This window comes from Homalodisca vitripennis, chromosome 6, assembly GCF_021130785.1.
Source record: "Homalodisca vitripennis isolate AUS2020 chromosome 6, UT_GWSS_2.1, whole genome shotgun sequence".
Classification (NCBI taxonomy): Eukaryota; Metazoa; Arthropoda; class Insecta; order Hemiptera; family Cicadellidae; genus Homalodisca; species Homalodisca vitripennis.
In genome coordinates, this window is record NC_060212.1 from 134,917,934 (window position 1) to 134,944,820 (window position 26,887).

The 26,887-nt window shown below is 32.6% G+C and overlaps 1 protein-coding gene across 2 annotated transcripts in view; it reads left to right on the top strand.

The window, feature by feature from the left end:
• The window catches only part of LOC124364938 (RNA pseudouridylate synthase domain-containing protein 2-like), a 159,769-nt gene extending 134,779 nt beyond the window's left edge, over window positions 1-24,990 (top strand). The window contains exons 4-11 of one of the 2 annotated variants that reach the window (XM_046820767.1): window positions 1,715-1,836; window positions 3,004-3,104; window positions 8,086-8,173; window positions 14,177-14,397; window positions 15,921-16,114; window positions 18,268-18,471; window positions 20,026-20,258; window positions 21,440-24,990. In XM_046820767.1, the coding sequence (XP_046676723.1) occupies window positions 1,715-1,836; window positions 3,004-3,104; window positions 8,086-8,173; window positions 14,177-14,397; window positions 15,921-16,114; window positions 18,268-18,471; window positions 20,026-20,258; window positions 21,440-21,511 (1,235 nt within the window). In that variant the 3' untranslated portion in view covers window positions 21,512-24,990. Of the gene's footprint in view, window positions 1-1,714; window positions 1,837-3,003; window positions 3,105-5,697; window positions 5,786-8,085; window positions 8,174-14,176; window positions 14,398-15,920; window positions 16,115-18,267; window positions 18,472-20,025; window positions 20,259-21,439 lie in introns of both variants that reach the window. The other variant, XM_046820766.1, reaches the window with a different exon arrangement.
• Window positions 24,991-26,887: the final 1,897 nt, after the last annotated feature.

Here is a 26,887-nt window from a genome sequence, read left to right on the forward strand (position 1 = left end):
ACGGTTTTTTAACTGAAAGCTGTTTGTGTAATTTCTGACACCACCATTACGTTACTTTTTTGTTTATATTTATTCATTTGTTTCCGGCTGGGTTTTGAAATAAAACCCAAACTAATTGTTCTCTAAGAACACTGAATAGAAGAAGGCAATTTAAAAATTGAGCCCAGTGAAATATACAGACATATATATTAAAGTCTACCAGATATAGATATTGTGCCTTATTTTTGTGATGCTTTCTGAAGAAAGTGGGCATAACATCTTCTGAAAAAGAATGCGAACTTCCAGAACTGCCTTAACCAGTACCAGACACTCGTGCATCTGAAAATATCCTTCTTGTTTGGAGAAACAAAAAATAATCAAATACAATACAAAATAACTCCTCTCTAGTGGAGTAAATTGCCTCCACCTGTTGGTCATTTGCGAAGTCACAATTTGGTAAAAAAACTTCCAGGTTTAAGAGGACAAGCTAAGGAAGATAAGCCACAACTGCTATGAAGGCTGGTACTTGTACATAATATAAAAATGATCCAGAACATTCTAGAACACACAAATAAAACAAATAACGAGGCTGGGAAAAAAACATTGGCAAAACAGATGCATACATTTCCAAGTAGTTTGTGTCAGCTGAAAACAAAAAGGGTCTAAGTGAAAATGAGTTAAAAGTGTGTCAACTTTTAGTGCAAGACTTCAAAAATGCATAATGCATATTTTACATAATATTATTTTAGATAGTTAATAGTTTCATAAGTTTGTAAAACACAAAAACATTAATTTATTTTATAAAGTAGTTTTATAAGTAGTTTTAGAAACATATAGTCATTATTTCTTAACGATTAATAAGTTTAAAAAAATTCAGTTTTCAGTTATAAAAGAGATACAATTTTTATTTTTTGTTTAATCAGGTATAATATGACATGTTGAAAGTGGTATTAAAGTTTCTTTGAACCATCGTAGATATATGTTTTTGTTTTTGAAAATTCCAAAAATCTTGAGGTCAAAGAAGACTCCATCATGGTAATTACATTAAAACCCCCACAAAGGTAACTAAGAGTTAACTAAAAAAGTGAAATAACAACATATAGTTAACGATAACTTCTGTAAATATTAATATTTTCAAACCAATAACACCATGTATTTATACCTGTATCATAAATAAATAGACTATTGTATTCAAGATTGAATGAAAATGCTAACATTTTAAATTATTTTGAAAATATAATAAGTGGACAGATTGATAAGTATTGCATTAAAGTCGATGTCAACCAAATGGGACTATTGTCATCACAGGTGGGGTGATCGACGTAATCAGCATTAGTTATTCAGTTTAATCTCTGGCTACTGAAATCTCGGAAACTGCAGAGCCAAATACCTGTAAATTTCATACAATTTCTTTTACTTCTTATAAAACACTAAGGATCGGCTAAATGAGTAATCTCCGATTTTGGATTAAATCCCATTAACTAAAATATTTCTGAAGGATCTACTGAAATCTGACGGACTGCTTAACCAAATGCTTATAGATCTATAAACAATTTTTAGAATTTAATATTTGGGTAATATTTGCGTTACGCTGATCTATTTTCCATGTGCCAACCCCCATTTTCTCCCCGAAGGACTCTCTCCCATTCTACCTTTAGACTTGCTGATCTCATCATTGTTGACTATTCTTCATAGGGTTGTCATTGTAATAACCAATCGCCTTGTTGTTGTCCAGGTCTCCGCAAAGTCTACCCCTACTACTTCACGTTCACGACGTTCACCAAGGGTCGGTGGGTGGGTGAGAAGATCCTGGACGTGTTCGCCAGGGAGTTCCGTGCACATCCTGCCGAAGAATACGTAAGTTGCAAAACGAGTGAGGAAATATAATGACCGAAACCGGATGGTTGTTAAACTGATATTCACTCTACTCCGTTCCTTTCTAGCCTAAAAATGTAAAATGTAAAATTTGGTAATACTACTAGCTAAAAATCTAATTCTTAATTTAAACTATATGACTCGCAATTATCCGAATAGTTGGATAATAATTAGTGCAGATACACTGCATTAGACTGTATATTTTACTGTTGATTGTTGACTTGCGAAGAATTTTATTTTCGATCCCAAAATCAACACTGAACCGTAAACCGAATTCCTTAAGTTCTGTGACACAAAATACTAACCATCTTCAAAATGTGTATATGATTCAGTTAGCTACTGTTCATGAACAGGATATGAACGATCCATGTAGAATGTAAATGAAGTGGGTAGGTGTTGTGCACACAAAGTTATTAAATTCGCGGTGGTGATAATTTTCGTAAGTGGTTGGGGCGTTTAATTTTTTTCTGCTATTCTGCTATTCGTAGTTCAGTTAACCGAATTTCGAATATGCCACATTTTATTTTCTTCTAATCAGATCACTATCTCTAGCTTAACCGAAGTCGGATACTAATATAGCGCAGATTTATTGTACTCGATTATGTTTTACTGCAATTAGAATATTCTCTCCCGAATAATTAAATTTCTGATCTTAAAATCAACATTGAACCGTAAACAGAATACCGGTACTTGCAGTTCTTTGACTTAAAATATTACCGATCTTCAAATCTGTGTCTATGATGCAAATTACTTTCTGTCCAAAAACAGGGGTGTATATGAAAATGAAATGAAAGAAAGTTTATTTCTGTTACAATTACAACACTATTACAATTATTATTAATATATTATACTTAATATATGAGTTGATAGTTAAAATACGCACAAAACTAGCTAAAAGTATTATTATACATAACGTTTGGAAATTAGTCTAAATCCATACAAAACGTACATTTTATGAATACTTATTGTGTACACAATACTACTTGAATTCCGCGGTGATGGATTTCCTGAAGAGATGAACTTTTTATCTGTTGTTCGATTTATCCGCATTTCGGATAAGTGAGATTTAACTTCTTTCTAATCAGATAATTTTATTAAATATTTTGTGGAACATGTTTGCTCTCAATAAGCGAGAAATCCTGTTGACAGGAGAGGTGTATCAGGACGGGCTCCCTGACCGTGAACTACGAGAAGGTGGACGTGGACTACCGCCTCAAACACAATGATCTCCTGGCAAACATCGTGCACAGGTTAGTGGAGCGCCTAAGCTAACCCCAGACGCTGTGGTCTGAGCAGCAGCTTACCACCGTACGCGCAGCAGGCGCTTGCTAGCCAATCCATAGCTCTTCTAAATCTGTACATAGCCCTTGTCTTTGTCTCATAGTTTGGCGCAGGACGTAGGCATAAGCATGGTGTCCACTTGAATGTGAACTGAAAAAGTCCGCCTTCGTTAATTAAACCTGGTAAAATTGCCTGATTGATATGAATTTTTGTAATTTAACTTGTGTCCTGATCACAAAAATGTAAATATTATACGGTACTTTATAACTTGTAGGATTTTGTGGAATTTTTAAATAGCCATTCCTATAAATAATACTGTAGTGTTATTTTTCTCGAAACCATTTCACAGTTATATTGACTCCTAATGTCTGATACATGTCATTGAATAGTCATAGATATTCATGTTGGTTCAGAACACCAGCAGTTAAAAGCTATGTGCCAAAAAATCTCCTTTTTAGTAAAGTTACTTCCTTTACAAGTGTAGATGCAAATGTTGTAAATAAGACATTTAACAAAATCTTACATTTAAATAAATATGATTTATTCAAAACATAACAACCTTAAATTGTATAAACTTTACGATCTACACTCAAAGCATACAGGATACATAGGAAATTAATACATTGCATTAATACATAATATGTCTGATTCAATGTAAAAGAACATTAAATGTAAGGGGGAGTAGGTAAAGGAACATTTATATATCTGTTATTGACAATAATTTTCAGTTTTTGAACTATTAATACGATATTCATTATGCTATTTAATAGTACTATTAAAGTAACCTTGAGGCCTCAAAAAGTTGAATTTCAATCCAAAAAATTATAGCAATAAAGATAAAATAATTTTGGCAATATTGCTACCATTTTTTATTACTACTGTCACTTTTTATTTTTAGTTGTAAACCATTGCTTAGAAAAATGTTATGTTCCTACTTGTTTATTAATATTTGTTATGGATTATTAACTAATTAAAATCCTAAAAAGGGCAACTGATGTACACATTGAATTGTCCCTGGGTGGAGGAGCTGTCTGCTTTGTTTTAAGCCCTGTTTTTTAAGTGCTCAATTAAGCTAATGAGGTAATTATAGAGTAGATCATAACATAGCCTTTTGGACAGTGTTTTAATAGCCTACTTACATAAATTAATAAGCCATAATTGTTGTTCACATTCTAATAGTATGCATGTTTGACTATTAATTCGTAATCTAATAATGTTGTTTAATCCACCTAATGATTTAACCATAATTGTCTATTTGTAATTGTGTTAAAAATAATACATTTAATTGGGTTTGTTATTTTAACTAGCAAGAATCATGGAATTATTATTACATTGTGATTTAATCACTCTGGCACATACTGGCATACAGTCTCACTGATTACACCATAGTACTGTACTAAGATACGTGTTTTATATTGAATGGCTTTACATCTTAGAATTTACAGGGTTTTGAAATTAAAATTATAATAGTGATTATTGTACAAATCAGTGTAGCAAAAAGTATATATTATATTCAATATAATCATCAATACAAGCCACACAGAAAACGTCTTTGTTGTTACATCATTCTTTGTAAAAGATGAGATTATAGGATTCAAAAGATCGGCAATAACATTACGTTTTGTAGCTCTCTTTTGTAAAATATGCTGACTATTTTACATTGTATAATTTTTTTCTTGTGCAATCTTATAACTTGGGTCTTTTATATCGAATGTGTAAGGCCTAGCGACTACAGTGCAGAGCGTAGGATGAAAAAATATCTTTAAAACACCAATTTTAGACTAATATGTCTTATACCTGAAAATTACGAAGTATACAATAAAATATTTGCAGATTTAATCAAACAGATGTTAGTAAATTAAATTGAATGCTCAACATAAGGCTCATATTCAGATCTTAATTTATATCCGTCCTAAATCTTGAGAATGATTCTATATGTAAATCTCTAATCACACAAGGGTCTAAACAGACTTGATATTGTATTGCCTTATATGTGTATCACATTGTTAGGGGTTATTTTTGTTGTAAAAAAAAGGTTAAATTGGCTAGAGATGCTGAGATATACAGTAGGCATGTGGAATTTCAGTGGTCCCACTTAAAAATATTTTACATTTTCTTGCGATCCTTCTCTAGTGGTTAATATATTTGAATTAAATAAAAAATTTGACCAGTGTGAGAAAATGTCATTGCCACTTGATAGATTATTGTGTGTAATTTGGTGTTGGGCTTATACTAGTCAAGGGTGGATCCAGTACTAATTTTGGGATGGGCCACCTTGGTTTCAGTTTACTATAATCATCTCCAAACTTGTATTTAGTAATAGGTTTCTATTGTTCACTCTATATTGAAAGTTTTTGGCATTCCAGTAATAATCTGGCCAATCTGCTACGACGACCGTATCAGTTAGTGCAGTATTAATTAAACCAAGCTTGGATGCAGACAACAAAGTTAGTGTTCTGTGGGCGGCCCTTGTTTGTACCAGTGCTAACTGAACTGAACGTATAACCTAACATATAACATACTGTAGAACGTATTGTAGAACGCACAAGATGTTTGTTCCAGACACGAGGTGCCCGTGACCGCCGACCCCATCGCCATTGTGCACATGGACGAGGATGTGGTGGTCGTTAACAAACCCGCCTCCATCCCCGTAAGTGGCACCGAGACGCCAATCTTCTCCCACCTCTCGCCCTCACTTGCATGCTCTTGGTCTTGCTTCTGCATGCTTGCCTGTACTCGTAGATTAACATCTTACTGCATCATGCAGAATCTTGGGAACCCTGTAAATGTTAGACATCACATATGGTGTTCCAAATGGAAAAGATAAAGAATAGTTTCTAATATAACAAAATAAATTCGTTTCATCTACAGAAGTATTTTTGGGGATGACAAATAGTTTCATGGAGACTAATAAAAAGTGTACGGTAATAAAATATATTATGTTAGGCCTAGAGAATTTCAAAATTATTTTTAAACAGATCCACTTTTATCTCATTAATGTTAATACAAAAATAATAATATAAATTCATTACATATTACATAATATATTATTACATTATATTATATTTATATGTTACATATTGGTTAATACCAGAACATTTTATGATATTCATTACATAAAAATTATGTATTATACATAGAAACTATTGCTGCCATAAAGTAAGAACTTAAAACAAATAAACCATTAAACAATGTTAAATATTACTTACTAAACACGTTAATTATGAATATATTACACAGTTATGTAAAAAATGAAAAATACCACTTCATTGTTAAATATTAAATAAACTGTTTATGTTTGGGATTCGAAGATATTGAAGTGTTTTATGTGTTGAAATACCGTAATCATTCTTCATTATGCTGCTATGTAATTACATTTAGCCTATTGTTTTAATGAGGCAAGCCAGGCACTTAAGGAGTCCTTAAGTATTAAAATAAAACACCTTTAAACATGTGCTGTGCTTTTGAAAATCTAGCTCAAATCAACAAAAACGTACCTTCATAAGAGACGCATAAGTGTAAACATTATCTGATATAGTGTATACGTCTTTGCGAAATATTTCACACTGTTGGCTTTGTATTATAGTTTGTAATTGGACTGGGGCACTATGTTGAGGAATGTAAGTGTTTAATGCTTATAAGAGTGAAGGTTTTGCTAGAAGCAACTAGGTTTGCAATGCCAGCTTTTAACAATAAAAGGCAAAGTCAACGATCAGTCGATTAGTCTTAGCAATTGTTTTACAATTTTTTAAATTTAATAGCCAAGATCAGTCATGTTAGATGCTGACAAATAAATAATCAAAAAGTGAACCCCAGTGAAATTTTACCACCTAAAGCAATCAAATTATTAATCCCTTGTAACCCACCATCAGGCTCATTATCAAGATATTCAAAAAAATCTCAGAAAAAGAATTTTGTTGGATATATCCCATTAAGCTCCTTCAAGTTCTTATAAAACTCTTACTCCACAGATTGCAGTCCAAGTTATCACTTGTGTTAATACAATAAAAGGCACCAATAGCCTTTTGCATACATGTTGGATGCTGTTGTTTTCAATTTACTGGATTGTCCATTGACAACAACCTTTAATATAGTTTTTGTGTTTATGATTATTAATTTTGTTTTTAGATATCATTTTTTATAACAGCAATACATGGTGTCAATACTACCACTTCTGTTGAATATATAATTTATTTAAAATGTAATAAAATAATACAATTTTTATGCTGTCGTTTACTCATAAATGAAATATTTACATTGCCAAATAAGTCAATACAACTTAGCCTTTTTACATTAATCTAATATATTTATCATTTCAGCTTATTAATTTTACTTTTCTTTATTATTGTTTAAATAAATTAATAGTTTGCATGTTAATTTACTATTCCAACAGCCTGTCCATAGAATTTAGTTCTTAATAAAAAATAAATAAAGTTAAAAATACTTACAGTAGTAAAAACATGAATATTGTATAGCGACGTATTAGATGCCTTCCAGTGAAGGTAGATTAGCCTGATGGTAGGTTAAGGCAATCTGTATAGAAATTATGATTTATGATCCTAGCTCCTTTTCCTTTCCTAATATTTATATCATTATTAATAATTTAATTGCACTCAGTTTAAATGTTGCATTTTACTTTTTATATTTAACATTTTCAATGTAATTGAAACAACCTTTTGTCATAACCGCAATCACGGGACAAATTGAACTAAACTAATATTAAAACTGTGTCAGACTTTGTCAAAAAAATTCAATCCTAAGTCAAGTAATGCTGGACAAGGTCTAAGAGGCCTGGTGGAGAACTGTGCAATTAAATACAGCACAGAGATGTTGGCTAATCTGTGTTTGCACCGATGTTGTCTTAGTTCCTACCTGTTGAAGCGGAGGTAAGGTTAGTGTAGCTTTAGGCTGTTTGTGCCCCGGAGCTTGCATGTCTGTGACGTATTGCAGACACGAGACTCCAGTCTTAGCTAAGCCCTTGAGACTGATCCATGTTGACGATGACATAGTGGTTCTCGACAAACCCTGTTCACTGCCGGTAAGTTATGTTCCCACTGCCGTAAACCCGACTAACAAGCTATCGGTAGGCATCGCTTTTTTTAACTCACTAGGCCCTCAGTATGTGCTTTGGATAGGCCTGATTTATGATTGTATCTAACCTACCAGATGGCCTATTGTACTATCGCTTCTTTGCTAGCTATTACTTAACACAGGCCTAACTGGTACTTGACCTAAAGTGACTACCAGTAGACCTACTTATTACTGCTTTTTGCTTAATTTGAGATTATAATAGGCTTCAAAAAGGGCCTTATCTTCTTTTGTATTTTATATTGCTGCTTTTTAATGCACTTGCTGGCTGGAATGTTTTCTCTACTGTTTTTATTTTAAATGTTTTATTTGTATCTTTAAATAATATATTTTTATCCTTAATATTGTGTATTTATTCAGTATTTTCCAGGAATAAGGTTTATATAGTTGATTAACTATATATAAATCCCATTAAATCTATATAAATCTTAATAATGTTAAATGCAGTTAGTAAAACTCACATTCATCCTAAGAGTTAAGTATTCAATTCTGTTGCGCCATGAAAATTCATGAAATTGTGTAATTAGTAAATTTAAGAAAGACATAAACTTGGTCAATGTAAATATAAGAAGACTCTCTTAATCACAAAAAAATACCCAGTACCCAGTAAAATACTTTAAAAAGATGATATTTTGCTTTGAAATCAGAAAATGGTGTCCAATCTAAATAACCAGGTTTGTTTTTGATGTCTTTACCTTTTTAACTAAGTTATAAATCTGTTTTTTTTTAATTATAAACTGTGAAAGATAATGAAAAGCTTGTAGTTTTGATCGAGAATATCCAAAAAGTCATCAGTCACCTTTTCTGTGGACAGTTTTGTGGAAGATGATAGCTAAAAGACTTATAGATCATCATAAGTTTTACTGTTGAATGGGCTAAAAAAACATTTCTATACTGATTGTAAGAGTCATGAGCATCATCAGTTGAGGTGTATAACTTCTTGTACAAAAATAGTCCTTAATTTGTGATAAATATCTTAACATGAGTAAAACCTAAGAGACAAATTAGATAGTTTTATATCTTATCTTGTTTATCATTAATAGTTTGAAAGGCTAATCTATAACTTGGTGGTATTTGTTTTTGTTGTGATCCCAAGGTGTCCCTTTAATTCATTACTTTCCTTCCTTAATCATTAGTCTAATGTGATTTAATATTGAGTTGTTAGGATTATACAAACAACAACAATATTAGTTTATTCAAACAACTGTTTTTACAAATTAAATCAATACATTTAGCATCAATCTCCTGATCTCAGTTTTGTATCACATTTTGAAATAAAAACCGTCTTTCAGCCTTAATTTAAAGAACTCCATAGAGTTCTTTAAATTAACACCATAGTTGGTTTAGTTCAACACCATAGTGTTGAAGGCAGGGAAAGAAGCAACATATCTATCTTATCTATTATTCTAATAATTAAAATCCATAAAAAACTGTGAATCTTTGTGATTTTTAAAGTTTTGTTATTATTGGGATTTGAGGCTCTAATGAAAGTCATCGTACATGCTTTTGCAGAAGTGTGGAAAGATGCTTATGAAAAGTATTCAATTCTGTTGCTCCATGAAAATTCATGAAATTGTGTAATTGGTAACTACTATCAGATCTTGGAAACTTCAATAGACTATAGACAATAGACAATATGCTTTATTCATAATCTTTGAGATTAGAATGGTGTCATTACATAGGTATTCAAATAATGTAAATTTGTATTAATCCTCAGGTTGGTTGAAAAGGTGTTGATTCATCATTTCTCTTCCAGTCCAGGAATTCCTAAATTGAGTAGTAAGGGCGGTGAAGAAGCCAGGTAGTCAGTTTTCTTCTGAGCTGCTGTTGTCTTGTGGTGTTTTTGACCTCTTGTGGTAGGATGTTTGAAAATTTTGTATCCAGTATATGTGGGTTGTTTTTCAAACAGGGTCAGTCGATGGGTTGGAAGTGTATAATTTTGTGCCGCTCTTGTGTTGTAGGAATGTACATCAGCTCCTCTTGTCAGGTTTTGTTGACTGGCATAAATAACTGCTTCTAGGATGTACAGAGCTACTGCAGTCAGTAATTTTTCCTGTTTAAAGGCATATCTACAGGATTCCTGGGGTCCTAATCCTGTTAGTATACGGACTGCTTTTTTTCTGTAGCACGAGTACCCTTTGCATGTTAATTTTGGAGGAGCTTCCCCATACAATTATCCCGTATTTGAGGTGGCTTTCACACAGAGCAAAGTAAGCACATCTTACAACTTCCGCACTGGCAATTTGTTTTAGTCTTCGTAGTACATATAATGCTGAGCTAAGTTTTCCACATAATTGGTCAACCTGGTCGTTCCAGGAGAGAGTTTCATCTATGACTACTCCAAGGTAATTCACACTATCCACCCTTTCGGCCTCCGGCAGTTCCAGTACTTCATCTTTTCTTCTTCCTAATACCAGTTGCTGGGTCTTGGTATTGTTTAGTACTAGGTCATTTGCTTGACAATACTCTATTGCCAGATTTATTGCTATATAGGACTCTATTTCCAATTGTGATGGGTGTGTATTTTTTATTAGGAGGACTGTATCATCAGCGTACATTTGCATAGAGCAGTAGTTTGTGATATATTCAGGGAAATCACTGACAAAGATGATATAGAGAATTAGGCCCAGTACTGATCCTTGTGGGACGCCTCTGTCAACTGGCAATGCTTTGGAGACAGTTCTTTTTGTTACTCCATTATTTAAATTTTTTATTTCGACTGCCTGAGTTCTGCCTGTTAAGTAACTCCTGAACCAATCTGCTGAAGTTCCTCTGATCCCTTGGTCTTCTAGTTTTTTGAGAAGCAAGTCATGACTCAAACAATCAAAAGCCTTAGTGAAGTCCAGGAATATTGCAGTTGTTGTATCTCCCACGTCTAAAGCTGACATTAGATATTCAGCCATGCTTCTGACCAATGTCATAACACTTTATATGTACATTCGTGTTAATTCTTAGGTACTCACTAAATAATAATTTTGCTCTCCATCCTCAGCATGTATGGTCTGCTTCTCATTTATGTATAAGTATTAAGCTGAAATCACAAAACCTGCTAAGTAAACTATTATACAAATTTACGCTTTCTTTCTGGTTCCATGAAATATACTAGTTATATGAAGGAATTATTTCTTTATTTGTATATGAAGTATAGAGGCAAAATTAAGGCTACATAAGTATGATTCACTTTGCTCTCAACCAAACTGAGAGGGATGTCCCTCTATCGCTCCAATCATTTTGGGACTTGTATTGTTGGAATTGGGCACTCTATTTGTATGTGTAAAGATGATGTTATTTTACTGGCAATAGATTTTCAGACATTTGCCGTTGTTATATATTACAGAATGTTTTACAAAGATAAACAAATCATATTGCAGTAGTCAAAATAGATAGTTTTTAATCTTTGAAAAAGGCCATACCTAACTCAGGGATGTCTGTGGTCATTGTCACCCTATATGTGAAGGAGTATAATAGGCTGCATTAATGACCCTGTTCAAGATGATTATTGATAAATCTGGTTGTAATGATGTAGGAGTAGGGCCTAAATATTCTCTTACTAATCATTTGGTTGTTTTGGGATATCTCGAGTATATAAGGGTGATCAATACTATTTCTGTTTAAACCTCCATGAAATTCTATCTCTTCAAGAAGGTCTCTCGCCAATTTTTATCCCAAGAAAGAAAATAATTTGACCTTAGAAACTACCCAACAATACCATGGAAGTCTACTTTATTGATTTACTCCTCTAATGTAGGGATTATTTATCAAAAAAGGTTAAGATAGATAAAAAGTAAAATAGCCACAATTTCAGCTAAGGTGGGCAGAAATAGTTTTCTTGTCTCATGAAAAATATCTTTCACTTATTGTAAAGTTTAATAAGTCATTCCATTAAAAATTATGAATTAACCCTATAACTTCCATTAGTCAAAGTTCGCCAATTACTTTTATGTAGAGAATAAATCAGGTAGCCTACCATTTTACTAGGGCGGGAAACAGTCAGAAGTTTAGATACTTAGGTAACTGAGTCTTATAGAATTTAAAGCTTTGTATTTGCTCTCCTTGTATCTCCTTAAGTATTTTCTAATTTTTTTAACTCTTTACAAACAGCTTTATGTGATTAAAAACCATAACAGACTTTTGAACATTCTTATTTGGTCAAAGGTTTGAATGTGGAGACAGTTGGTACAACTGCCGCTAACAATAAAAAGCCAACCTGCTTGTGTTGTTGGTCACAATGGTCAACTTCCAGATTAGAGTTGTAAATAATTAACGTAGTGTTTTCTGTTTATTAATTTAATATTTCAATATTTCAAATGAGGAATGAAATAATTACATATGAAAACAAAACTTCAATGTAAAATTAACATATGTAGTATGTTTGTCATTGAGTGTGTTATTGAAAGTCAAGTAGAAAATGAAGCTATGTATTTTATAAAAATATATACATTGTACTTTGATCTCCTTTTTTATTTGTGGCATGGAATTTAAATGTAAACATGCATGAATACATGTTATTTTTTCGTGTACCATACCTTTTTTAGTGATTATAAATATGTTATTCTTTTTAATATTATTTGTCATGCATTTTTACTACAGAAGGTAAAAAATACAAAATATTTAACCTGTCACAGTCCAGTGTAGTACCCCCACATACAATGTACTGTATATACAGTTGATTGAGTGTTGCCTAATCACTTTATATCCTGGGCTGGCATGGGTTAAATAAATATTTAGTTCATAATTTTTGTTTGTAAATAATTCAAACGTTTTGTTTCCTTGTTTCCTAGATATTTTTATAATTAATTCTATTTGTTTGGCAAGTATTAATTTAATATTAGCACAATATTATTGTATCCATGAAAATATTAACAAATGGTTTCATTAATTATACAATAAAAATTATAGTAGTTTGTTTTAATTAATACCACTCTGTATACTACTTATTAAAAAGTAAAATTATTAAATAAGATAAAAATGTCTAATCATTACAACAATTAAAAAATTGTCAAATGTTTACATATTCATTTTTTAAATTATTTTGTTATTGAACTGAATTGCAAGACATGCATTTTATTTAGTAAAATAGCAACTGTATCTGAACTATTATTAGGAACCAATATGAAGTAAATTGTACATTTTGATTAATAACCATTATAAATATTTCCATGTAGTTTCTTGTTCCATATTAATTGTATTGGTGATTTTAAAAAGTGTCTAAATCAATAAATTAAAGAGTGTTTAGAAAAAGCTAATATTTAATTTTGTGCTATAACTTTGTTACTTTTAATCTTGTAAGTGAAGTTATTTTTAAAGAGTTGTACATTTATGTTTCTATTTGATAAAATTTTAATTATTACTTAAAAGTAATCACAATTATTATGACATTTTATTAATTTATGAAATGGAGAAAAATCACAAATTCCACTTATTTTAGAATAATTTACCTATAAAATTGAAAACTTAAATGCTTCAATACAAAAAATCTAAAATATTTTAATTAAATTGAAGGAAACTTTTGGCTTTAATAATTATCAGTTATTGACTCTTGTAGTGCCATACTCTTGTATGTTTTTACAGTTACATTGATCCTTCACCTCTCTGTCTATTTTCCTTTTGTGTATTGGGATTGAAGTGATGTATGGGCAAAGTAATATTTTGGTATTCTATCATACTTACATTGTTGAAACATTTAATTGTACGATCTGTGAACATAGAAAAGCCAGGGGCTCTTTCATAAGTCACAGAGTTTTAATGTAGCTAATTACAATATTTTATTTATTATCCCTCCAATATTCCCTTTCTGTATGGTTATTTTGATTCCTTTCATAAACAGTAAAGATGATAGAAAGAAATTTGATGAAGAAAGAGCTGTCTTTGACGTTTTCAATCGTATCACTGTGCAATCTAATTTGGAGAAACATTTTTTCTCCTATGTATGTAACAATACCACTTGCCATAGGTACACCCATGCGGACGCTACCGACACAACACCGTAGTCTTCATCCTTGCCAAGGAGTACCACCTGAAGAACCTCAGGACCATTCATCGTCTGGATCGCCTGACCAGTGGACTGCTCCTGTTTGGTCGGACGCCCAAGAAGGCGCGCCAGATGGAACACCAGATACGCAACCGCCAGGTGCAGAAGGAGTATGTCTGTCGGGTTGAGGGCGAGTTCCCCGAGTAAGTGTAGACCACGTTTTTTGTTGTATATCCGAACTTTTGTTTAGAAATTGGACTGTAACTTAGGGGTCAAACTGTATTCAATGGCACACTAGGGAGGCTGGACCTACCCAGGAAACAAAAAAATGTAGAAGCGTAATCAGTCATATCTGATCCGGGCATTATAGATTTCTTTCTGTATGGTTAAGATTTTGTGCTAGCAGGATATACTAGTAGTTAACATCTCAAATTTATAGTGGTATCTGTACTGGAGGAAATTATCGGAAAACAGCAGTACTTCCTGAACGTATTGCAACAAATGTTACCCATGACCTCCTTCTGGTAATTTTTTTATAATTTCTGTGTTTTGTTGATATGACTAACTAACTACTCATTAGTTATGTAACTGCTATGTATGATATGGGATGAGGTGGCCAGTACTTGATACCACTTGCAAAATTACTAATAGTGGCTATCACCAAAACCATTTTATAGACACTGTAGATAACTAGAGAAAGAACTATAAAGGTACAGGTGATAATTATAAATATATTCCTCTATTTGTTATCAAAGTAATTCAATATAGAAGCAAGAATGCTAAACTTGTTTTTTCAAAAATGAGCTTAGAACAAAATAATAATAATAAAATAGATAATCTCTCTTTTTTTATTAAAACATGTCTAAATCGTTTTTTAAGTTAAGTTTATTCCAAATACTGAATTCAATTTATTTATTGAACTTTTATGTCTCTCTTTACAGTTCGAGGACTTTAGCTGTGCGCGTGACCTTGAGTGTGTGGTGATGGGCGAGAGGGGTGGCGGGGTAGCATTATGCGCTGCGTCCCGAAAACATTTTCTGTGACTCATGGGTAAAACCCTCCTTTCGGGAATCGTATTGGCCCAAATAACTCACCACACTCGCTAAAATCAGTCTGTTTTGTGACAGTGCTGATTGTGGTGGAATTAAATAATAAGATAATACCGAATAATAGCAATAATAGGGCTTATCCTTGTTTTTAGTTGTTATAGTGTTGTTTAACGTGTTTTTGAAAATAACGTATTTGTCAATACTAATCTGCAAATCGAAATCGTGAGTTTAAGCGATTGTTGCGCCTTCATCTCAGCGGCTAGCACGTAAACGCAACCCGCCACACAGATAGCGTTTATTTGTTGAAAGGTAGTACTGTATTAGGGCCCTACGAGCACAGCTAAAGTCCTCCAACTGTACTGCACAAACCATTTTTCTCTTTCCTTGACTTTTTCACAAATTCTTTGTCATTTGGCTTTTTATGATACCTCTCGGCGGTTGGTGAGTTTGAGTTTAATTAATACATGTTAGGAAAATACTATAAATAGTATAGAGCCTACCCTTATTTTGGAAATGAATGTTTATAGCTCTAAAATCTGTGAACCAATAATACGTAACGCTTGAAAATTAGCCTACATGGGCAAGCAGCCTGTTGTTGATAAATATCTTGTTATATACGTGTTTCTACTTTATGTTATAAGTTCGAATGAGTTTAGTTGAAATATGATTGTGTCCAGTGTTGTGGAGTGTGCCGAGCCGATAGAAGTTGTCAGCTACAAGATCGGAGTCTGCAAGGTCTCGCCCAAGGGGAAGGAATGCAACACCACCTTCCAGCGGCTAGGGTACAACCCGGAGACCAACACCAGCGTGGTGCTGTGTCTGCCGCACACGGGGCGCATGCATCAAATCAGGGTACACCTGCAATATCTGGGTGAGTCAATATGGGTTCAAGCGAAATTGTTTCATTGTATTTGATAGTGATAGGTTGGATCCAGTTTTTGATGGAAAAACTAATAGAACCAATTATTCAATTATTAACCATTATACAACATTAACCATTATATTATTATTAACCAACATACAAAATAAAATTATTTTTCAATTATAATTACTTTAGCCAACATTAGTGTTGTTTCATATTAAATCAATTAACTCTACTATGCTCTATTTGAAAATATATTGTAGTTTAATTTGATTGATAGATTTGCAATTTGGAGGGAATATAATGTAAAACATTGTAATGATGACTGTATTGAAGGTACTGGATTTTGGAAGTCACCAGCAAACAATTCAAAAGCACAACAAAAGAAATCCATCATAATAATTAAAAATATATTAACTCTTGATATTTAAAAAAGATCACTAAACTAGTAAGTTTTGTGTTGCTTTTTTAAATTTATGATGATTTATGATTATGCCAGTCTTTAGTTTCAATACTGAATCATAGATTATTAAGGCAAAATCATTTTTTTAAAATACTGTGCCTACAAATCATTAGAAGCGAAAAACTATTGTGCAAATTGCTTCATAATGGCGCCATACTGTGATAGTGCCATGTTTGTTATAAAAAGTGTACTGTATACATTACAGACTAAGCCATCAATGTTTCCCCTAAAAAGTTTTATTTAATGTGATAAATCAATTTGTACATCACTCTATTATCACCTAAGGTTGGTAACAAAAATAAATTATGTTTACAATACACAGTGTTAGGTTTAAAAAACATCAATAGCTTTATGAGAAAACTTATACGGGTTCTCTCGAAGGAAAGTAACACAGCTGTTTAAATCGCAGTAAGACTGCGCGATGGGGCGTAAGAGCGGTAAGTGGCAAAGTTTCAGCAGGTCTCTGGTGGTCAACGGAGCCACTCAGGTCCCCACGGGGCCACAACTCAGTCTCGGCTCCTCACGTCTCTGTTGCTTCCCCAAGGGGCCGCTGTGTTTCAGTAAAAGCTTCCTGGAATCTTAACATTTCATTGTTCTCAAGTTCTTTCAACAATATACTCATGGGCTTAGAAATGTTTTCTACTTACCTTATCCTCCTCGTGATGAAAATAATTTTGTTCAAGATAATGGATATTTAATAAATAAAATATTAACTAATGTAAAAACATTTAGCAATAGAAAAATTGGCTACAAAACAATTTTATAAATTATTTATATTTTATACAACTTTATGTATTACCTTCTACTAATTGTTGAACGATACTAAAAATGGTTATTATTATTATTGTTATTTCACAGTAATGAGACTATTGATAAAGGTAATATCAACACGTGCTTATTATTTCAGAAGTATATGCACATTCACAAGTAGATAAGTCAGATACTGTTTTGGAAGAGGTAGATAAGCCACAGCCAGTGTGTGAAAACAATAAAAAGAATACCTAGTATATAAGTAGTTCTAAACTCATTAAAATATAATTTTTCTTTAGCTAAATAATTTCTTTAGGTTTGTCTTAGTATTAGCACCCAGAGTATGAACACTGGGTGTAAACAATTTAGGTATATATAAAATAATATACTCTAGGTAATGAAGTGCATATCTCTTATCACATCGCAAGGATGGCCTCTAGAACTCTCCTCCACGTCTTTGGGCAGAATCTGAGCAACATGCTCACTGACTGCTCCTGTTGGCGGGGATCCTTCGGTCCCTGAGTTGTCTTGCAGCTGGTGAGTTAGCTGCAAATGGTGACTACCTCACTGAAGAGTTTGGTGAGGACGCTCAACTTTGCAACGATCTCAGCCAGGATGACTTTAATGTTGCGCTGGGCATTTTTGCGTAAGCATCCGTTGCCTCCTCATTTGCTGGTTGGTAGTTGGGCCAGTTGGCTAATTCAACTTCTGCCTTGGTGTTGCTCTGGGTCTCTGAGTGACCGGTTCTTCATCCATAGGTCACGGGGAGTGAGGCAGTCTGATGGTCTATGTCGTTGACAGTATAAAAAAATATTAATTTTTCACCCGTATCTCACTGGTTTAGAGCCTTGGCAGAAATTTGATGGTTGTAAGTTTACATACCATATGTTTGTCATCTTTACTTTCATGGATACTCTTGACATATCATAAAGCCTTATTGAATGTCCAGGTTACCCTGTGGTAAACGATCCTCTCTACAACCACTTGGTTTTCGGCCCCGAGAAGGGACGAGGAGGAAACATCGGCAAGTCGGACGAGGATCTGATACGAGACCTCATCTCCATCCACAATGCTGAAAACTGGCTAGGAATGGACGGAGATTCGGATCTCTCCATGTTCAAACCACTCCTCAATTATGATGATGATGACAAAGGTAAACAAATATTGTACCAAATATCTGAAGATTACAATTATTTTTATCCGTTCTTACAGTGTTCCATAAGAATGAAGATCATCTGATTTTGGAATATTAAAAAGGTCATGTTTGGTGTACAGAATAATATACATCTTTTAGAGAACATAGCATAAAAAGTTCTTTGGCTAAACAGCATCAAAACTTAACATGATTATGTCATTCAGATTAGGTTATTCAGTTATTCATAAGGATTTAAGAGAGACATTATCCTTATTTCTCTTATGCAACAATCCTGATCCTTATCACCATTTAAAATTAACATATTTGCACAATAACAATCAGAACCAGAAGTGGACTCTTCTCAACTACTTTATCCTGGCTTATACGAGTAACATTAGAAGTCGTAACACTTATGCCAGTATCATTGGAATATTAAAAAAAAATTTGCTTTATAAGAGCCTACATTACTTGGCAGATCATCTTTATTACATTACATACATGCTAGGTCCCAGAATTGACTCCTGATGTACACCATGTAGTCTTTGGTTCTGAAGAACTTCCCATTAACATACATTTACTGATGTCTACTCTGCAAATAGCTGTTGAAAAATAACAGTTGCATGAAAAGAATACAGTAGTTTATCAACTGAGACGAATTACTCAGTTCAAATTTGTTCTTTACAAGATATCATACATTTTTTATATTTACTTTTGTAAGTGTTTGGAGATTTCAGTGTTTTGATGAAAAGCTTTACAAAAAAAGAGTTGAAGTATTAGTATATATATATATTTATTTAATTTAGCTGTGCAAATAACAACAGTCTTCAATTTAACAAGTTTACCACCAAAATGTAAAAAAAACTATCACCACAATCCAGCTTCAAATATAGGTTAAACGCCAAAATCTCTTTTCAAACCGACGTTAACTATTATAGTGACGCTCGGGTTGAATGCACTGGACAACATCAACTAGTGGTGGACGCAAACACAATGTATTTTTATTGACTCTTGCAACCAATTTGGTTATTGAGTTAAGATTTTATTTGTCGGTCAACAGGAATGTCAAAATAGTGTGCTGTTGTCTATTCCATATTTGAATGAATCAAAATCGTAGTTTATATTAAAAATATATTGTTTTTATTTAATTGTTGATGATGATAACAAACACCACCATAGAAATTATGTTCGGTACGTTAAATATAGTTGCAATCGGTCTATACATTGCATGGTATACTATAGACCGTCACCTATAATATACACTATAATTTAAAATGAAAATTGTAGTTTTCTTTATTGATTTATGTATATTTCAATAGTTTAGGTGCTAATAAAAGAAAACATGTTTTAAAGTTGGTCTATGCAGATGTCTATCTCACCATGCTTGGTGTCTGGTGGGAACAGTGAGCTGGAAACAATTTTCCGTCAACTGTAGTTGACGCTCTGTAGCGAGACCATTTTAAGATGTTATACATCATTCATTCCATTTGCAACAGAAGACGACCACTTTTACTGGTTTCTTCATGTCTATTTATGTCACATTACTTGATCCTGACATCCTAATGTTGCCAATAGGCCCCAGTAGAGAGCCGTCACCATGTGAGGGAGGGTTGCCTCCACCACCACCCCTGCCGTGTGCTCGCAGCTCCAAGGTAACAGTTGCCACCCAGACGGGGCATGAGGCCCCTGACCTGGCGTTCCATCCTGATAAACTCACCAGTGACCCCCATTGCTACGAGTGTAAGGTCAAATACCGTGACCCCAAGCCTCGGGATCTCGTTATGTACCTGCACGCTTGGAAGTATAGGGTAAGTTTAGTAGCCTACACCACCCTGTAGGCTATAAGTCATATGACAAAAATTAATTGCAACAGTAATTATTAGTATTATACTGAAAGTTTAGAATTAAAGTATTTAGTATTTAATTATCGTATAAAATTACTTCAGTAAATATACTATTATAATCTACTAATTTCATCATAACCTATAACAGGCTTGTTGTAACAGACAGCTGATTAGCTACCACTAAAGTCAAATTGATACTGAGTAACTGCTAGTGTCAAACAACCTATGGCCCACCCTGTATACTTCAGTCAGTTCAAACGTCACTAACAGGAAGTTAAAGTACAGTTTTAACTCTAAAACATTTGCCTGGGGGAAATAGTTATAAACCTATAAGTGGTGCTGAACAAATATAGATAAATGACTTACCATTAATGTTCGATAAGTCTAAATATGCAGTTTTCAATCATTTCAGTGCTTTAGGCCCCTTGTTAGTGACATCATAGTGGAGCATAGATGAATTCATGTGCTCTGCAACATGCACAAACGATCAGTTCCGACAGACTCATTTTAAAAGTAATTTATCTATATATCTTTGAATTACTATCACTAAATATACATAATGTTATTTATATGTGCATTCTACGGAAATAAACTTAAACTTAATTTATTATTCTTTTGATTAACAATAAGGGAACAGTTATTTGATGGGACCAAGCCTATTTCAGATAATAGAAATTTCGGACAAGGTACACCACCGTTCAAAACTTGCTTCCAGTTGGTATTGCATCAGCTTTCAATCTTTATAGACTTAGAATGTAATCAATTCCAAATGGAAAGCAAGTATATATAACAGTGAATAACTTTGTTTTTTTTTTTTTAATTTGTCATACAATACACATTTATATTATTCTTACTATTGCTTGCACATTTTTTATCTTAGTTCTCTCTCAAATGTGTTAAATGTTATACATAATTCATTGAAGTGCCTCAACTGTACAAACCGTACACATCTGAGAGATCAAACCAGAAAAGAACCGGCTCATTCTTGAAATTCTTCAACATTCTCACTACAATCATCCTGCATACTCGCTCCTTCGAATTTTTTTCCTTAAATTTCATAGCAGGGCCAATCATATGTTCAGTTCAATTCTTTTCTTGAGTTCTGTTGAATACACTGTAATTTATTAACTGTCTGACATGTCCAGGGTCCAGGGTGGAGTTATCAGACGGAGCTTCCCGAGTGGGCCAGGATCGACTGGGTGGATACTGACGATTGAAAATCCTCCCAGTGGCACAATTTAGGGTCCAACACAGATACCAGAGCTACCTACTTCTCATAGGATTGTTCAGTTGAATCCCACCCGTCTCGACAACAAACAACTAATGTTCTATTTAAGAAATCAGGTTTGGTTAGGTGTCTAGAACTAAATCTGTGACGTCTGTAAATCCGATATGTAGTAAATTTGTGTTAGAACTTTCTTACCCAATAGTATGGAGTGGTAAACTGGAACTTTCATTTTAAATTTTTTATATAGATATGCCTTTTAAAGTAATTTTTTTTAAAACAGTTCATATTTAATTTGTAAAATATTATATTAAAAGTTATTATAACATTTTAACGTTTTCCATTTAAAAATTATTGTTGAGAACTGAATATTCATGAATTTTTATATTAATGCTAAATATTTATTATTGTGTAAATAATTAATTTTGTAACATTAATGAAATTCTTAATAGTGATATCATTTCTCTCTCTTTCTAATGTTTGCTATTTATTTTACTATTTTATTACTATTTAAATGTTGATTAAAATGTTTTAATCTAATATCATCAACACTTCTCTTCAAATATTAATATCTCTTTTGGTTAAAATTATATATGTATTATATACGTCAAATAAAGCTTAGTATTACGTTTTAAGACATTTAAATTTAAACCCACACTTTGTAAATTAGCCTTTTAATCAGTATTTTAATTTTATTGTATGACAGAATAAAATATACAGAGATGAGTATTTTCACCTAGACTATTTAAAAAAATCCACAATGATTTTTATTTTCACATTGACTAAACAGCTGCTTTAATTTTTACCAAACCTGGTTTCTTAATATATTCTGAGTGTAAATTAACAAAAAATTTGACAGCCCTATTTTGTTATTCCCCCACGAGGGCAGGTTAAGTTCCCTGTTATTGTTTTAAGTGTTTGTGTAAAATATTGTTGTTATGTTTCATTGTGTTTTCAAGTAAAACATGAGCTTAAGGACCTGAGTGATTCTGTGTCTTGTGTTTTAATTAAGAAAAAAGACATTATAAATAGGTTATAGTGCTTGATATATAGCAGTGGCGTTTATGTAGTGGTGAGTGCATGGACGTCTGCCTGTAATGGTTAACCTCATTAATATCTTGGCTATTTCTGTACACTACTAAGACAAATTTTAGCATTAAATACACAATTAATTTCAACTCAATTACAATAAGTTTCAGTAAGTTGGTTTGTTGTGTTCCATTTTATTTTTTTTTAATTTGTAGTTTGATAAAAATTAATATTAATAAAGTAATAAACAGTTTTGTAATATTTAATATTTTGCTTAGGTTTACTACCCATAATCATAGAAAGTAAACTGTACAGTAAAAATTAATTAACTTCTATAATCTCACAATCAAAGCCAAGCAGACTTTTTGAGGTTATCCGCTATGAAAGTATGATGTTTTTGCCCAGATGTTGTATGTACTGTAGTAGGACTTAAAAGTTAAACAGGTCGGTATATTTTACGCTACCGGTTACGCACAATTTGAGATTATTTTGAGAATAAACATAATTTTATTTTGTGGTTTTACAATATTTCTTACAGTAGAATTTTATTTTTGTCATGATTAGCGTTTAGTTGATTCAGTACAATGTGAAGTTTGCCAATTTAGTGTTGTTAATATTGCTGTGTCGTTATGGAATTTCAAATTTCAATAGTGTAACTGTTTCTTTTTACCCCAACAACAGCGTTGGGTACTGGATAGTTAATTAGTTTAGAACAAGAATCTGTGAAGTGAACCAAAGTATTCTACTGAGGCAGATGTCCGTTGTTGTATCTGGGTAGGCTGTGATGTCGTCGGTCGACCAAGTACGTGTAATCACGTGACGTGACGCCGTGCGACGCAACACGACACACAACACTTGCTCTAGTTGCCTCTCGAGAGGTTCCCCTCTCCTTTGCCTTCTTACCACTATTCTTTCCCAGACAGTGTGCCTTGGACTTATCGTCTGACAAACATTAATTGAATCCACAGGAGGGAGCTGTCGTTGTTTTCTTTGATGACAGTTTTTAAACCCGTAAAAGTAGTTGTGGCGTAGGTGACCACCGATGTCTTTTAAACACTGTAGAAGTCTTTTATAAGAGAGCTCCTCTTTATCTGTTTCTGTGTTTTCAATCAATGTTTATATCCTGCTTAAAAGAAAATCATGATTTTTTAAATATCGAAATAGTTTTTATTTTGTACGTAGCTAGTCTCACGCTGTTAGTAATGTTAAGGTACGCCCGAGGGTGAGCTTATGTAATATATTCAGTGTTCTTTTTTTCGTTATATCTTAGCCTACGTAGAACATATCATTGCTTGACCGTCGATTCAGTTCCAGCGCCATGATAATCTTCTGAAATTGTCCGAATTACTAGTTTGACATCAGTGCTTAGTGGTTTTATTGTTTTTTTAGGTTAAGTAGTCAAAACAAAGCCTAGGTTACGTTTGTAAATGTTCATAGAGACATGTGAAGTGCCTGTATATGTGTTCGACACAAAGAGTCCTAAAAGTGGTCAGAAACTTTCCAACAGATTTTTTTTCCCTGTAATTATACTACAATTGATTGATGACTATATTAAAATGTAAACTGTTACTTATAGAGTGTACATGTGAGAACGATGTAACATTTAAAATTTAGGAGTGTTTTCAGTGGTTTTACTCAAAATATTTTCAGATCAAAATGTAAGTTTTATAAGACTATATAAATGTTTGGAGTTAATAAAAAATGTATTTGTTAGGCAATTGACTTGCACATAATGTAGTTTTGAATGGAAGTGTTTTTCAAATAATGTAGGGTTTAAACAGTTATTTAAGTATGAAGGCATATATTGGCCTTTTAACAATGTATCCAAACAAGTAAGCACTTTCTGTTTGTGCAAGTAAGTTGTTTGCAAGTTCTCTCTGTGTTGCTATATCATCAACATCTAAAAGGTTGACAACATAATTCTGCAGCTTTGAGCTCTAATTGTTTTGTTTGTATAAAAGATAATATGTTTGAGTGTATTTACTCCACATATTATAATATTTTACCCCCGCTTCTGCAGTTTCATGTAGCTACGCCATTTAGCTTAGCGAATTCAAGACAATAAAGTTTTGCTGGTGAAGTGACACTAAAATGGGGTCAATTCACTTGACGTTCTACACCCCTCCCACTCCTAGAGCTCATAGATGAATTATTTTCTTTAGCGCTTGGCAGTCGCAGATTAAAGTTTTTATATTTATATTATTGATAAACCAATCATAAACATAGCCTTTACCATTAAGCACATAATATACTTACGTTAAAGTTAAGGTACACGTAAAATTAGCAAAGTATGAGATGCATTTGTAGTAAATATTTGAGTAAGAGAAAAAAAATTATAGATTTGTTTACCATGTTGAGAGTGCCCTGGTTTTGGTCACAGCCCGAACAGTGTACCAAGTAAAATGATCACAAGTTTGTTTTGAATAAATATATTTCCAACAAGTTTGTGTCTTTTTTATGTCTAATCCCTCTAGTAGAGTAGAAGTGTTAATGAAGATAGCTAAATGTAGGTTGTTATATTAATGGAGACTCAATTTAAATGTGCACAGGTAACATTTTCCAGAATATCAAAAAAACAGTATGAAAAGATTTTAATCTATTTTGCAGCAGTATAAAAATGAATAACAACGTTGTTAAATATTGTTTAACAGTGTTAAAAAATGTTTATAATAACACAGTCAAAGCCAAAATTCCAAATTATATCCTTACTGCTATATGGTTTTTATCATCCAGCTACTAATTTCATAAAGCTATTGTTGACTCTTTATTTCTTTAGGATGACGACCAGTGGAATAATCAGTAGACCCTTAAACAAGTAACGGAAGTTTTTAACAATTCATAAGTGTGTCATAAGTGTAATGAAACATAATCCTTAGCAATAATAAACAGTGATATACGTTGTTTTATATTTCTATTATTATTTTTTAATCTAACCCTGCATTATGTACAAAAATAGTCTGCCATTAAAAAGTGAAATGACTTCGAGAAAGAGGATTAATTAGTAATATATTGAGCAACGTTAAAAAATATAAGAAAATAAGAAGTATTTCTTTGACCAGTTTTTGATTATCACATTTCTAAGATCCACAACATGTGCATAAGTTTTAAATGTTTTAAACTACTTATACCATTAGTAATTTTCACACTAGCAATCTCAAGAATGCCAGAAAATAGCCAAATAGAATGCAAAACATTGACACTACACATGTACTTGAGTACATGAGAGAGTACTGTATGTGAGTGAGAATAAGAATTTCGCATAATCACATTGAGTCTTGAAATTCCTAGTTTTTTGATGCTCAAAAATCTTCTCAAAATCTGTTCAGCCAAAGGTAATGTGTGCATTACTGTCATAAGAACTGCGTACTGTAATCATCTGAATCATACACTACAATACTTAATTAAATTACAGGAAACAATCTTTGGCCACAGGCAAGAAAGAAGTAACACCAAGACCATCAGACCAGAGGCTCAGAAGAGATTAAGATTAAAATGCATGATTGAGTCCAAGAACAAAAGTGTTATTTTTAGCTTAGCATTTTTTTGACATATACAATCCGCTACCACCGTGTTAAAGGAAATGAATCCTTCTGAGCTAAGTAAGATTTTTCCATAGTCCTTATGTAAAACATGTACCTTTTATAATACTAATGTCTGCATACAACTAATAAAAATATCCAAAATTCATCAAGTTGAAATGTTGGCAGAGTTATTGTTAGTAGCTATAGAGAAAGCTGTAGTGAAACGAACTTATATGGTTTACACAACAGCAATGATAAACCCAGCAGCATAACTACAAAGGAGATGAGGGGGATAGGAACCCCTCCCAAAATCCCCAAAAATGAAGAAAAATTCATATAAAAGCCTTTCAGCTTGTTTGAAATGTGACATTTAAATTTTTTAAATTTGTATTAAGTTCATGTGTTTATTCAAATTTAGAGTTAAGTTATTTAAATTTATTCTATACTACCTGGTGTAGTGTGCATTTCCTAGTCCTAGTTATACCAGTAATTAAACTTCAAACAATTTACATTCTTAATTTTTATGTAGGATGACTCAGGAAAAGGTGAAAAGAAACCTAAACTTTGAAAACAGATCAGACATAATAGCCTAATTTAATTAGAGAAGTAGATTTTTTGTGTAAAATTATGTGAGATGACTAAATCATGTAATAAATACCAATCAAACAGTTTTAATGTTTTTCATGAAACAAAAAACATGAAATATTTTTGTATTTGTTTTTGTTTCAGTTCTACTCCAAACAATGGAGTAGAAAGTATGGAATTTTTTCCAAATAAATGACAGCAACATAAAAAAAAATTAAAGGCAATTAGATACA